At 36.4% G+C, this 16,156-nt stretch overlaps 1 protein-coding gene across 1 annotated transcript; it reads left to right on the plus strand.

Moving 5' to 3' along the window:
- The first annotated feature begins 241 nt into the window (after positions 1–241).
- On the plus strand, positions 242–15,385 carry LOC127806008 (nicotinamide adenine dinucleotide transporter 1, chloroplastic-like). Its single transcript, XM_052342937.1, has 9 exons — positions 242–600; positions 760–855; positions 6,222–6,328; positions 7,321–7,369; positions 7,561–7,673; positions 13,835–13,929; positions 14,181–14,269; positions 14,383–14,477; positions 14,585–15,385. Exons 1-9 carry the CDS (start codon positions 516–518, stop codon positions 14,939–14,941), a joined length of 1,086 nt encoding a protein of 361 aa, XP_052198897.1. The 5' UTR covers positions 242–515; the 3' UTR covers positions 14,942–15,385.
- The last annotated feature ends 771 nt before the right edge of the window (positions 15,386–16,156 follow it).

The following is a 16,156-nucleotide window of genomic DNA, read 5'->3' on the forward strand; positions in this document are numbered from 1 at the left end:
AAGAAAAATAAAATTTCTATTTTCTAATATATTTTTAATTATTCAATTAGAGTTAAAAAAGTAAAAAGCATTTTCTAGAAGCGAAGGGAGGGGCAGTTAAGTTTGATATCCAATTGGGCCGAGATCACTGCATTAGGAATTTCACGGGCCGAGCCTGCCAGGTCTGGCCCATTACTGTGTAGTTGGTTGAGTTTAGGAAATTGGCTTTGTCAACCGACCCGGACGCTTTCCTCCTTTGGACCGATCAACGACAAAATCCATCAAACAAGCATTTCTCCAGTCGCGTTATATGTCAGATTTCAGATTCATCGGTCTGGTCTTCTTCTCACTTCAATTCCGACCGTTCAACCCGTCGATCTCTCTCTCTAAATAGGGGTGATGTTGCAGTGACTTACATAAATACATGTATATGCATATATATGCCCCATTGGGATCGGGTGGCAATTCATCCAATGCTCGGAAATTGAAGTAGTGCTCTTCTAGATCTGAATTGTTCGATCGGTTGGGGTTTCGAGATGTCCGCCGGCGGTGAACAGTCGTCTTCCGACCGTCGGAGTACCAGGGTGGTCGTCCAAGACGCCGCCTCCGGTGCTGCTGCAGGTTCTGTATCCTAGCAAGAAACCCTCGCGTCGTGTTCGATTTTGCTTAGCTTGTTATTTTAATTTGGGGGTTCCCGTTGGGTCGTATCTACGAAACTGAGGTTTGAATGGTTTGTTTTGATTGATTTAGTCTGTTTTGGTTTTTCATTTTGCCGTGCAGGTGCCATAGCTGCCACTTTCGTGTGCCCGTTGGATGTGATTAAGACTAGATTGCAGGTCTATGGCCTCCCTGAAGCTTCTCACTCTGGTAAAAAAGGTTCGTGTTTCTAGATGAATTTTGTGTTCTCTAGCTAGGTGATATGGTTTGTTTGTTTGAACTATGGCATTTGAACGGTGGATGAATTTTGTTTTCTCTAAAGGCTGAGTAATGCATCAGAAACTCAGTACCCTAGTTGATTGTTTCATCAATTTGGGTTTGTAACTCAATGCTGCGGACCGTTGCCGTCCGCAGCTTGTTGGAGGATTTTCTTCTTATTTTGTGAACATGTACTTTTCATGATTAAGTTTGCAGTAGGTGAATCTGTGACATGAAAAATAAGAGGATTAGGATCCGTTAAGTATTTGTTCCATAAAACTATTTTTTTTTTTTCATTTCTAGAATTAGGTAAATGTATGAAAAACATTTGATGTTTTCTTCTAAGTCAGTGTCTGAGCTAGTGTCTGAAACTGATTTAGAAAATTGATCTTAGAATTATCGTTGTTTAAGTGAAGGACTAAGTAGAAGATAGTTTCATTGGTTGTGAAAGTTATTATCACATGAGAATGAAAGTTATCACAAACGGAGGCGTTTCACAGTTTTTGGTCTTGGAAAATTAAAAAATAAAAAGTAAAAACACAGAATCATAACCAAACATGCCTTTAAATTCCAATTACTTCTGCAACAACCAGACTAGATGAAAGAGATCCAAGGTAAATGAACTTTTGAACGCTGAGATTTTTATGAAAATAAACAATCAGTTTTTTTTCTAATCCTGTTGATTCTATTACTAGCTTGACCTTTACTACCCTGGTACTTTTCTCGGTAAGGAAAAATGTGCTTCAAGCAGAGGGCTCTTTGCACACTTCTGCGGTACCAAACAGGAAACCACACACTTAAATTGGAAGTCGTAATCATATCGTACTATTTACATGGTAAGCTTTTGCTATAATGACTTGTATTCAGTGACTCCTTTAGTTAGCATTATGAAGGGATGGATGGGTAAAGGATCTAAAATGTTAGTGCCTAGTGATTGTCATTCAGTTGCAAGGATGATAAAATTTCACTCAAATCAATTTAAAAGACTGCAAGTCTTCTAGTTAGTTAGCATACGATAGAGCTGGTTAAATTTTTCATTTTGTGAAGATTTCTGATGCTGCCCCTATCTGTTCACCAAGTAGAGATCTAATCATTGCCATGTGCCTTCTACTTCTTTGCTAACATTTCCTCATCACCCCTAACAAAATCCAAAAACAAAAAGAAGAGAGTGGAAAAATATTTCCACATTTTCCATTTCATTTTCATTTTCTTCCTTTACCCTACCCTTTCTGTTGCTAGAATCTTAGTTATAAAGATTCATCAGACTCCGACGGCCTCACCTGAGTCTCCAGCACCAACTCATTGGGAGTCATGACAGCGGGAGGGAGAAGGGAAATACAAACAAAAATACAAAAATAAAAATAAAAATAAAAATTAAAACAAAACAAGGTATCATACATGTTAAATTTTCATTTTTTAAATTAAAGTAAAAATTAAATACAAAAAAATAAAAACAAAAAAGAAACCTGTTACTAAGATGAAAAGAATTGTTGTTGATACATAGACTTGGAAAATGCATATAAAAAATCTTTTTTTGTTTTGTTTTCTCTTTCCCCTCATATGGATAAAAGATTTAAGTATCCCATCAAATATAGAAAAGATTAAATCATGAGTATATATACGTTTATTTGTTCTATAACAAGGTCCTGTTTGTTATTATGATTCCAAAATTATTAGAAATCTTGAAAATGTAACACCAATTGAATGAGAAAATATCATTTGGTGATAAATTTAAAGCATTAAGAATATAAAAATAACATGATTTCATCAACTGTGTACGGTTACAGCCTATAATCACGTAAGATAATGAGTTTTGAATTAATATTTTAGGGACTAGTCTCTCAGAGATGTTTGTTGTTATGATATCCAAAAATTAATAGAAATCTTGAAAGAGTAACACTAATGCACTAAGAAAATATCTTTCAAAGATAAATTTAAGCGTTAAGAATATTAAAATCACACTATTTCATTAATTGTATACTGTTACAGCCTATAATCATGTAGGATAATGAATTTTGATGGTATGGTTTGGGGACTAATCTCTTAGGGATGTTTTATTTTTTTGCGGGTTAATCTGTGTCTGTCAGGTTTGTGTTGCAGCAAAATGTAGATTTTATCATGAGAAATGAGTCACATAATATGTAGATACAGAATTCATGATTTATAACTTATCAGCCTTTTTCATTTGGCAAGACTTTATTGCTAATGATTTGAACTTACGAAAAGAGAAATCATTAATTTCGACTTCTTTGGCTTGGAGAGAATCTCAATTATTGCAAGTAGGGGTTTTCTAGAAGCTTAACTAAAACGCTAAGACATTGGAATTTTGTAATATCAAACCTAAAGTTATCTAACAATTTATTGACTTCGCATTTTTTCTTTCACTATTTGGTTTTAAAGATGAATCTTTTCACATACAATTACTGAATGGGAGCATGATTATGCATGAGGTATATAAATAAAGCATTGATGGTCATATAGCATAAGCTTAAAATCCTAAGACTGAGCTGTACTGTATTGAATGCCATGTTGGATATGGAGTCTGCACAGATACTTCCAAATATCCCATTCGTTTTTAAACTCTCCTGTTAGACACTTTGAGAACACCCATGTGCATGCTAACAATATGTGTGATCATCATTAAACCAGGGGCAGAATTAGGAATTTAGAATGCAGGTGCTGAAAATTAGGAAGTCAGGAATGATTTCTGTGAACGTGAAGGAAGAGAGAGAGAATGGGAAGGATCTGATGGGCTTGGGTATTGGGTCAATTCAAATTTTTTTGATTTGTGCCAGATTATGGGCTTGGTTTGGGGCAACATATTTGAATTGGGGCTTGAGGAACACGGGTTGGTTAAAAAGAATACGGGTTGACAATTCAAAAACTAACACTATAAGGGCCATCTTATTAGTTCACAACTATAAGTTGGAAATAATTTTAAAATCGAGATAGCATGGATTTCATATTTATAAATTTTTCCTCTTCTAAATTTTAATTTGAAGGATTTCAAAATCAATACTATCAACTTGTTTATGAACAGAAATTTCTCAATTGGATGGAAGGATTTTTGGTCACAGTTCTTTATTGAACACCTTGTTGGATATTGGGACTGCACAGATACTTTCAACCATCCCCTATTTTTGAAGTTTTTCCTGTTGGACCCTTTTTAGGACATTCGTGTACATGCTAATAATGCTGTGATCATCAATAAATGCTATGGGCCCATCTTATTAGTTCAAAACTCTAAGTTGAAAATAGATTTAAAATTGGGATAGTTTGAATTTTTAATTCTAAATTTTAATTTGAACAATTCTGGAAGTCAAAACTAACAACTTGTTATGAATAGAAATTTCTCAATTAAATAGAAGGAATTTTTGGTCGTACTTCTTTATATCGATATTTAAAAAAAAAGTAGTTCTTACTATTTTGATATGCTTTATAAATGTATTTGTAATGTACAAAATGAAGAGTTAGTTACTATCTTTTTGTATGCGTATAAATTGCATTTTTATCTACTAATGCTTTCTTGTCATGCCATGCTATGTATTTTATGTCACTGCCAATTTCAAAAGGTGGTGTCTTGTCTTGTTGGTGTTTTTTCTTGTTGTGTCCATATCTGTATTCTTCTTGTTAGAACATATACGTAAAAATTCAAATTATCTTTGAGGATTATTACATCTCGTAAAAGTAACTTAAGAAGATAATAAAATAACAATTATAAGTCTTAATCCCATTAGGTAGGATTTGCTACATGAACTCGGGATCTCCAACTATCTTTATCTATATTTATATTTTTTTTAAGGTCATTATAGCTTATGTTATATTTAAGGATTTCCTACAATTCTTTTTGGTCTTTTTATGTCTCTTTCTGCTACAAACTTCTTTTATTTCATTCAATTGCCTCACAGGTTTTCTTTTCGCACATCCAAACTGTCTTAGTTATGTTTCACGCATCTTATCTTAACAAGGTGTCATTGAACCCTGTTATGTACTCTCTCTCTCTCACACACACACACACTGCACATTCACTGTTAACATCCTCATTCAATTATGTTAATATTTTGCACATGTTAGTATTTAACAATGTTTCCTTTCAAAAGATATCATTATAGATAGAAATGATTAGTGATTTAGAATTCTCTTACTCAACCCCACCCAGTGGGATTAAGGCTTGATAAATTCCCTTTAGCTTTAAAGGGATTTTGCGATTGCATAAAATGCTGGACAAATTTTGGCATTTTAATAATTTTACTTGGATTCTATGAGCAACATACTCTGTATCTCTCTCTTTTTGAGCAATTGATCCAAGACATTGGTGTTGATCTTTTCTAAGATTAACTTGATCATTAAAGCTCACCACAACATAATCTACATTTTTTCCTTTTTTGGGCTAAATCCACATCCGATATATTTGGTTTTTGACTTGCTCAACTTTTTGCATTTGGATTCTAAGGTGTTCCTCCACATTTCATGCTTAATATTTATGCCTATTTTAGTCTCATCAACTAGAATTTAAATATTATACACTAAGATACCTATTTGTGAATGTGATTTATAAGTTCATCCATTGCAAAAGCAAAGGGGTTGCTTAATATTTTTGCCTATTTTAGTCTCATCAACTAGAATTTAAATATTATACACTAAGATACCTCTTTGTGAATGTGATTTATAAGTTCATCCATTGCAAAAGCAAAGGGGTAAGGACTCAATGCAACTCCTTGATTTAATGTAACTTTCTATGTCTTTAGGCCTGATGCACCTTTCTACTTGATGATATATGTCCTTTGTAACCTATACCGAAGCAATTCATTTTTCCTTCATTCTCCAAGACCCTTGGAAAGACTCTTTTATGGACTCTCCCTTAGACTTTTTCCAAGTCTATAAATTATCACGTGCACATCCCTCTGTTCTCTGGACCTTTCTCTTAGGTGTCTGAGAACCCATGTAAATTAAACACTACATCCAAGGGCTGATGCAAAGAGTTAGCTTATCTTTTGCTGCACTCTAGTGATATAATGCAATTGCTAAGAGGGTTATGGCCCAACTATTTACTTTTTGTTTTAGAATTTATTGTGTAAAATCCAATGATTTTTATGCTAGTTGACCGCCACCTTATGCAACCTTCTTTTTTAATTTGGGGTTGGGACTGGCTATGAATAGAAGGAACACCTTCGACACTAGAAGTGTCAAAATAGTAATAAAAACTAACTGAATGAGTAAAAACTCCTAAAAGTGTAGAGTTGACATGGATTTTAGGCATCCTCGCTAATATTGTTTCTTTTCTTCTTTTGGCATTTGTTTTTGATACTCAAATTTGGGATAACCAGGTAGTGTCATTATTACAAGCCTACAGAATATAATAAGAACTGAGGGTTTCAGGGGATTGTATCGTGGCCTTACACCAACATTGACAGCATTACTTCCAAACTGGGCGGTGAGTACCATTTTTCTTGAGTTTCTTCTTGGAGATGAATTATTACAAATCTTTATTATTGAAGCAATTTCAGTTCTCTTGTCTTTTAAATAATTGACTGCAGCTTCTTATCTCTACTAAATTTGTATGCACTCTTTCCACCCAGCTGGTTTTCTTTCTAGACAGCACTCTTTGCTTAGCTTATTTGCAATTTGTACTATTACCTACTGTCACGTTCTAAGTATCTAGAAAGGGCGTACACGTGTAAGTGGCAAGCCTACATGTGCAAGTAGTTATAGAAACTGTTTTAGTTGATTCTAGAATGGGCTTATGTGTAATAGTAATTCAGTTTTGGTGGGAGGAAGGATGCGGGATCCAGTATATAAGGACCCGAATCCATTTGTTTGAGGCATCGAGAAATTGAATTGAAATCATTCTGAATTTCTCCCTCTCTCTCTCTCTGTTCTTCTATCAATTCTTGCCCTGTTCTCTAGAATTCTCTACAGAATTCTTGAGAATTCCTGTCAGATAAGATCTGACACCTACGTTGCTAGTTTTATGTGCTTACAAAAGATTCTCAAAGTGCTTTTCTTCAAGCACCAGAAACCCTCTTGGGGCAAACTATTGTTTTACGTTGCTAGTTTTATAATTGTTTTCATGTGATTTCTGTATGGGGCAAACAAAATATTTATATCTATTGTATCAAGCTATAATATAAGGACTTGGGTATGGGGGTATTGAGTATGGCTTTGTTTCTCTTGTTGGAGGACAATAGGACATGGTTAAATTTCTAATATCTTTGTACTTCTTCGTCCTCTTTTTTTGTTTATTTAGGGTAAACTGGTGATTCCAAGGCAATGTATATCTCTAATGCTGTGTATAAGACTTTTATATATAATGTTTCTGTTTGCACATAATTCTTCTTGAATCTATATCACAAATATATTTCTCACTATTCCCTGTTATATTTACATTAGGTTTTTGTAAGTGATAAAAAATAAATTTGTATGTAGGTGTACTTCACAGTCTATGGACATCTTAAAGACCTGCTCCATTCACGTGGTTGGTAAAGCTATTTACAACATTTAAATCCGTCAACTGTTGTTGTATTGCAAGAGAGAGAAATGTCCCTCCACATGCGCATCTCTTTTGGTCTTAGCCTTGTTTACATATTAGCTATTGGGACTTGGGATTGATAACTTTTGTTCAGTTTGTCATTTTAATTTATTCTATTTTATACTGTGATAATGCAGTTGATCATAATGGTCAACTTTCATTTGGTGCGAATATGATAGCTGCTTCAGGCGCTGGGGCAGCCACAGCTATTGCAACAAATCCACTGTGGGTTGTTAAGACCAGACTCCAAGTAGGTTGGTCTTGTTTTCTGCAGTTTTTTTCAAATCTATTATATACAAGTGTAGTATATTAATTTATGCATTTAGTTTCTGTATTGCAGCATATGTTTGATGGGTAAACAAATATATGCACGCATGTGAATAATGTACTGATCTATTGGTTCCATAGTTGTTACTAATTTGTTGGTGAATGTTCTCCTGTTGGTCGAAGAGTATCCTTCTCTATGTTGCAGAAGTACCTAGACACAAACAATAGGTGGAAATTTGATGAATTTCAGAGGATAAATTCCTTTCAGATGCCAGGACAGATGCACCAAGCTGGAATAGATTTGTGCTATGCAAGTAAGCCCCCTGGCACACCTAAGATAAAGTTGGTATAACCAGAAAATTAGCATTAAAAATTGGATACCAAATCTAATCACCTAAGGGATTCCTTTTCAGTAAGTGCATAGTAATTTGAGCCTTTTTGCTCCAATGGTAGCCTTTTTATTTATGATGAAAGAAACTTTACCTGTTCTATAGCATATTAAACAATTCCTAAAGAGAAGGAAACAAATGCTTTCAGAGATGAGATTATCATACCTTTTGGAGAACCTGCATGCCTCTAGGATATTTGTGCATTAAGGTAAGGGACCTGAAGGTTAGGTAAGATGCTTGGATAGAGATATGAATGTGGACAATGGTGTGGATATATGGATGTGGTGTATGTGATAAATATGGAAAATTGAGGAAGGGAATGCATGGGACAAGGAGATGATTTTTTTCCCCTCATATTTTTATGGTGACTATAAAATAATATTGAGTAAAAAAAATAATATTCACTAATGAGAACAAAACCAGCATAATTCAACATTAAACACGCAGAAATTACCACATAAAGAAAGTTCATATAATACGTTATTATAATTTAAGAACACCTACCAAAATATAATATTGATAGAAAGCCCAAAAGACAAGTATTCATATATTCCAACATTTTGCATACTCAATTTTAGCAAGTGTTCTTAAATTCCAACTTTTTGTATACTTTTCAGTAGAAAATATTATTATATTCCAACTTTTTGTAGACTCAATTTCATTAGTCATTTCAACTAGACATGGATATCACATATATAACACTATTTTGATGTGTCCCAAGCATCATTACTGCAAACATGTTGCCCGATGTGCTTGACAAACATACATGCTTGGATACAATGCAATGTGCTTTTGCAGCATCCATGTGTCAGATCTTAGGATCTGACAGTGGCTATTTAGGGTAGAACTTGAGAATTAGAGAGAAAATGGAGGGAGAGTTAGACTGAAAGAGGGAGAACAGCAAGAATTGGGGAAGAACAGAGGGTTCGAGAGAGAGGTAGAGAACAGAAAAGTGGAGGGAAAAGATTCAATTATCGTCACATGAATCCCCATCCTCTTACAAGTAGCCTTTTATGGGCATAGGCTGGCTGCTCTTCAGTTGTTGTAACTGAAGGTACAATCTAAAATAGCAGCAGCAATGGTGCCTAACAGAATTACAAACAAAACAATAGTAGCTCAATTACAGTAGTGCCCCTAGGGTCGTGACAATCCCCATCTCAAGAGAGTTATTGTCCCCAAGAACTTGCAGCGACTACCTACGGTTCAACCAATTCCTGCTTTCACTGCCTGATTTATCCTTCTCTCTTTATTTTCTCCTTTGCTTTTCCTCATTGAGGAGTTGAAGTGTAGTAGTGTTTGCAGCCTTTGCATGTTCTTCCTCCGCCTCAGTCTTTTCTTCAAACTCAACAGCCTGTATGGAGTGCAGCAGAGACCCTTGGGCCCCTTTCTGTAATAATTTCTGCAACTGCTTCCCGGTGATCATCTTGCACTCACCGGTTTCTTCCTGGAGAACAACCTCTTCTTCTTTTTCTTCATCTAATCCTTTCATGTTCAGTAACAGTCTTCTGCATTGGTGGCTTGGATAGAATTGGTCACTGCATTTATAGCACAATCCTAGCTGCCTCCTCTGCTCTAGCATAGAATTTTTGACTGCATTAAGGTTAGTGTAAACTTCTGGATTTCCTTGGTTCATTCCTACTGTTGTAGCCCCGGGACTTCCTACCAACTGCTGATTGGTGGGAGGATTAACTCGGTAGGATTCCGTGCATTTTGAAGATTGCTTCTAGAGCAAGTTCCTATAACCTTGCCTTCTCCGCAGCCTGTTTTACAATGACAGGGCGCATCGTCTTCACCATAGGCCATAGCTCCTCAGTCAGTCTGCTAACGAAGCTTGATACAAAATAGGACTCAGTCAAGGTTGGGTGAGAATTAAGCACGAGTGACTTCAACTCCTCAAATCAAACTTGGTATTCCATTATTGAACCTTCTTGTTTCAGCTTGTTAAACTCTTCAATAACATCTGCCATGGATCGTTCTCCAAATCGCTCACAGTATTCTTCTGCAAACTCCTGCCACCTGTATGCATTCCTCATCCGACTCCATCCTTGGAACCAGGCGTCAGCTATATCATTGAGATATGCTGCCACGGGTTCACCTTCTGGTTTTCTGCCAGTTGATAATAGTGAAAGAACCGCTCACCCCTTCTAATCCACCATCTAGGCTTACCTCCTTCAAAAATTGGAATCTCCAATCTAGGCATAGGCGTATGATGAGTATTATGGGGGGTAGTATAAGGGCCTCTCACCTGAATTTCTGGCTCAGTTTCTGTCTGGTCATCAACTGCATGTAGATCAGGGGCTTGTGATGGAATTCCAGGCCCTGCAGTGGCTCTTGGGGGGAAATCCACCGGCAAGCTCATTTGGGGACTCCTAGAAAACAGTTCAAGGACACTATTGATCCTTTGATTTACATTAGCGATCTCCAGATGAATTCTGGAGAATTCCTCCTTCATCCCCTGATCTAAGCCCTGCACCTCCTCCCTGGGTGCGGCACTCTCGGCCCTGCAATGAGTCACCTCTTCTTGAGTCTGGCGCAGCCCGAGTTCCATAGTTTCGAGCCTGACTTCTAATTGCTTCAGTCTCATCCCTTCCACTATACCTCAACCCGAACACTTCCTCTGATCTGCAACTGAATTGTCTACCCTGTTCCTCAACTAATTGGCTTACTATGATCTGCACCAAATTATCACGTCCAATCTGCAACCACTATCTCCTCTGATCTGCAACTGACAGCTGATCAGGACTGACAATGGCCATGACTCACAATCCCCCAATCCAATCTGATCGTTGGGAAACCACTGCAACTGATCGCTATGGATCAGCACCCTCCAGATCCCTTCGTGATCACTGCGGATTCAAGATCGCTTGGACTCCGATTGCGATCGCTATGATTCAGCAATCGCCCCCAGACCTGCTTCCACTTTGTGCCTTCCTTACTCGCCAGAATCTCAGATCAGCAGCCAAGGACTGCCGGCTCTGATACCAATTGTCAGATCCAAAGATCTGACAGTGGCTATTTAGGGTAGAACTTGAGAATTAGAGAGAAAATGGAGGGAGAGTTAGACTGGAAGAGGGAGAACAGCAAGAATTGGGGAAGAACATGAGGGTTCGAGAGAGGGAGAGAACAGAAAAGTGGAGGGACTAGATTCAATTATCATTCACATGAATCCCCATCCTCTTACAAGTAGCCTTTTATAGGCATAGGCTGGCTGCTCTTCAGTTGCAACTGAAGGTACAATCTAAAATAGCAGCAGCAATGGTGCCTAACAGAATTACAAACAAAACAATAGTAGCTCAATTACAGAAGTGCCCCTAGGGTAGTGACACCATGCTTCTTAGGGTTAACTTTACCTTTTGCTACTTTTTATTGTAATTATTGTTCTTATTTTTTTAAAATCCTTTTAAAACTAAAAGAAAAGTTCTCTCTAATGACTATAATACCTGTTTTGTTATATAATGCATAATGTTGGATAGTTATATGGAAACATGTGCAAAGTATGAGCATAGCCGAAACAAGGATGTTATGATATGTGTGAAACCATACAAGAAAAAGACAAAATTATAAATGAGATTACCTGTAATAAAGTTGGAGCTCCTATTAAGATAAGATGTCCAAACACAACTAAAATAGTTTGAACATGTTAGAAAAAACTAATAGATGCAGTTATGAGAAGAGTGGATAGAGTTGAAGAAATTTGTAACAGAAAAGTTACAAGAAAACTGTATAAACTTTGGTAAAAAGCTCTTAAGCATGGCATGGGATCTAATGGCTTACTGAACATATGATAATGAATAAAAATGATAGAAGAAAGAGTCTATGTAGTTGACTCTACTTAGTGAGATTAACGCTTGTGATGATGACGATGATGATTATTACTATTGTTGTTGTTATTGGAAAAAGTCATCAGGTTAACAATTATCTTTGCTTTGTAAGCTTATAGAGCATTTAAGGGGGATTATAACATTTTTTTGTGGTATTGTGGCATCAACTTTTAGGCAGGTTTGCAGTGGTGTTAAGATTGCTTCTATGCCATCCTTCTAGATTCTGCAGTATTAGGTTCATACCTTTCATATTTTCAACATTCCATTCGCTTGGTATGCTCTTAAGTTTTCCTTCTCAACATACCTGGGATTTTAATCAAGACACCATCTTTTTTACTTGTGAAATGAAGTCACATCCTAATTCCCAAAGACTAGTTATTACAGAAAGGAACATTGTTTGGCTGAGTTGAAGTTATTTGACTTGATCAATGAATGGTGGTAGGGAGCTTGTTGCAGTGCAACCTCTGTTAACTGTAATTCAGAACTCGTGCATACTAATACTGAATTATTTGGTTCGGTGTCAAGAAGTTGTGGAGGTTGAATCGGAAGGTTGCTTTGAGGTTGGAGTGCAACATCTGTTAATTGTAATTCACTAATTCTTTAGGTGATTATGAGATAATTTTTTTTTTGTGAAAGTGTGAATTTTATCTAATAGTAAATAAGACTATTTTTTTGGTTAAGTAGAAGAAATAGGACTTCAAAATGGAAGCATTTCAACCCGCCCCCCAAATAGAAATGCTAAGAAGGAATTTAAGCATCGCCATCTGCCTCTTTAACATTCTCTTGTCTCCATGATAACGTATTTTTTCCCCATCTTTTCTTAAGTTAGTCAACTAGCTTAAAATCTATTATAAAAATTTTTTTACACACTTAGAATAATAGATTTAACATATATTCATTAGCCTTATTATTCCCTCCTGTTTTCCTTTTACTCATACATACTCTCTGCACTGCATGGCCCTCTTTTCTGTTTTGATGTTCCAAAAATTGTATAGCCCAAATGCAACTAATACAGATTTTACTTCTCCATTTCTTTAATCTCCCCCGGTATCAATCTATGTTTGAAGTCAAGCTCCTTTACCTGTTACAGAGCTCTTCTTCTTGACTTCAATTTTCCCCCTTTCTATAAAATGCCAAATATTTTACTTTATATGATTTTCTGGAAGCCAAATAGATGAGGTTGAATCATTCTTGAGCAAGTATCCTCCTGTTGATTGGTCTAGAAGTAATTCAAGGGGAATCCCCTCTTTGTGTCAAGTTTGGATATTGTTGAGCATCACGTTTTGGAGAACTCCTGAATCTTTATTTTTGACTGGGGGCTGGAGATTGCCGTGATCCTACTTCAAATCTCTGAGATCTTTTGTAAGCCGTGTGTGAATTTTATTCCCTCCTGTTTGCTTCTGTGCTTATCTTTTTTGATCTCATGTCTATGAATATGATCGGCGTTTTACTTTATAAATTTTGTGAATTTCAATGCCACTCATCTATCACCTTCTTTCCTCTATTCTTAGCCTGTTCTTTTGTCTTCCCATTGATATCCTTTTATCATTCATTGGCCCTGTTTATTCGTAAAATAATATTGGCCCTGTTTATTGCTAAAATAATCTTGCCCCGGTTTATGTCTAAAATAATCTAATCTTAAAACGTTGTCTTCTTTGGGTGCAGTGTTAAATTTGGATGACAGCATTGTGCTTGAAAATAGTAGAAATTTGTATCTTTTGGGGAAACTGCAACAATGACCATATGATCTCTGCTTTAATATGGGTCTCTAATGATATATTGAGGGCTTTCAGTTAGTTTTATTATGGTTTGGTCCAAGCCCTCTAGATTAAATATGGCTTGTCATAAAATCTCTGCTTATTGAACTGGTTGTGTCTCTGAAGTTTATACTATATTAAAGTCTCATTTCATTTTTCTCTTGTTCCCTTATTTAGACACAGGGAATGAGACAAGGCGTGGTTCCCTACACAGGTATATTTTCTGCATTGAGGAGGATTGTACATGAGGAAGGGATCCGGGGGTTGTATAGGTGAGCTGTTATTAAATACTAATGCAAGTTAATACTTTTACCAGCTTTAGGATCCACCTTCGACACACCAGAGTATGCTGGTTTTCCAATCATGATAGGCTTTGAGTTCATATAAATTGATTCGTATTGTAACATAGAAAGCTAATAGCTTGGTGATTTTCAATCTGAGTTGATCATCTATTGAAGTAGGTAGTTCAGTTTTTCTGTCAAGTATATGCATTGTCATAATGCCATTTTTGTGCTTTAAACAGTGGCCTTTTGCCTTCATTAGCCGGAATAAGTCATGTTGCAATTCAGTTTCCAGCATATGAAAAGATCAAGTCCTACTTAGCTAGAAGGGGTAACGTGTTCTTTCCATTGTTCCTTTCCCTATTTTCTTTCTAAAACTGGTTGCTGCAGGAATCTGATTGTGGCATCTAAGTCAGTGCTAATGATATTTATTGATGCTATCAGATAATGCAAGTAGAGACGAGCTAAGTCCTTGGAAAGTTGCGGTTGCTTCTTCAGCATCTAAAATAGTTGCCTCCGTAATGACTTACCCACACGAGGTACTTGTCCGGAATCCAGAGTTATACACAATGTGTGTATGTATGCACAAGTATGTAGATTTCATCATGCATTTGTTATATAATATTTGAATTTCCACATTCACCAGGTTGTACGTTCCAGATTGCAAGAGCAGGGACTGGCGAGAAATTCGGAGGTGCAATATGCGGGTGTCGTTGATTGCGTTAAAAAGGTGTTTCAGAAGGAAGGTATTCCCGGTTTCTACCGTGGCTGTGGAACCAATCTGTTGAGAACAACTCCATCTGCCGTCATAACATTTACCAGCTACGAGATGATACATAGGTTTTTGCGGAAGATTATGCCTCCGGATGAGAAGCATTCAGAAGCCAACCCGAGATCTGATGGCCACGACACTACCCCTCTGGAGGAAAATGACAGGATTGGGAGTAAGGATGATACAGTTGTACAGACACCAAAAACCCGTCTTGTAAGGGAACCATTGTAGTTTCTTCTGAAAGTATTGAGAGAGCCAAGTGCAGACCGGCGTGACAGTAGTTTCTTCTTCTTCTAATGGCGGATCGAGGAGGAGAATTTTCCTAAAAGTGGGAACTCCTCAAGATGGCGGTGAATAATAATGGATGCAATTATTTTAGCTAATGGCTTTAGATGTTGTCTTCTTTCGCATTATGTTCTAACCTTTCCTTGTTCTTCATTCTTCTTCTCATCTTTTTTTGTGGGTCTTTTCCTCACTTTGGGTGTAAGGAAAGCTAAATCAAGGAGTTTGAATTCAGGCCAATGAAGGCTTTTTAATTTATTTGTGTTTTAAACCAAGCTCTCTCCATTTCATTGAATTCTTGTATTTGAGTAGTCTCATTTCAGGCCCACGATACAATCTTCTTGTATGTCGATGTAGCAAATCAAAATATAATATATTATTTTTTATCTCGCATTCTCAATGACAATTTAAGCTTTATTATTGAGACATCATTGTTGTTGAATGTTAATTTTCATTTGATTAAGTTGAATCCAGCTATGAGTTGCCCAGCAAGAGGTTAAATATTATTTTTTCAGTGATATTATTATGCTAAAACAAAATATAATATATAGGAATTAACATGTGTGGCCTTAGTAAGAATTAGGGGCTTAATTGGGTACCTTTTGGTTTTAGTTTTCTATTTTTAATTTCTTTATTTTGGAAATAAAGAAAACAAGGTAGAGGAGGTGGAACTTGTATTGAATTCTCATATATGTTCTATTACAGCTCGTTTTTGTTTATTTATAGGTTTAACAGAAGGCCTGTTTTGAACTTACCTCTCCTACATGCTTTTACTAACTCTAGTGTTACCTCACTGCTCCTTTATTCCTCTCAAAACTATAGAATTGTCATCTTCTCTCAACAACTCAATTTGATAGTTTTGTTGGAATCTTCTTCATTCTCTTGCTTCTTTGAGGTTTGTTGTGAACCCAAGAGAAAATTTTAGGGTTTTTCCTTGTATTTCAAACACTGATGAAAGAAGAACAAAACTGGAAGCACGAAAAATAAACACAGCACAATAAACAGAAACGAAAAACAGAAATCGAGACAAGAGAGATTTACCGTGGTTCATCTCAAATCGAGGCTACATCCACGTTGAGCTCGAGAGAGAAGAGCTCACTGCACTATGAGATGAAAGCCCAGATTACACCCACATAAGCCCTCACAAAATCCTCGATACAAACA

Source organism: Diospyros lotus, chromosome 7 (assembly GCF_014633365.1).
Source record: "Diospyros lotus cultivar Yz01 chromosome 7, ASM1463336v1, whole genome shotgun sequence".
In the NCBI taxonomy this organism is placed as follows: domain Eukaryota; kingdom Viridiplantae; phylum Streptophyta; class Magnoliopsida; order Ericales; family Ebenaceae; genus Diospyros; species Diospyros lotus.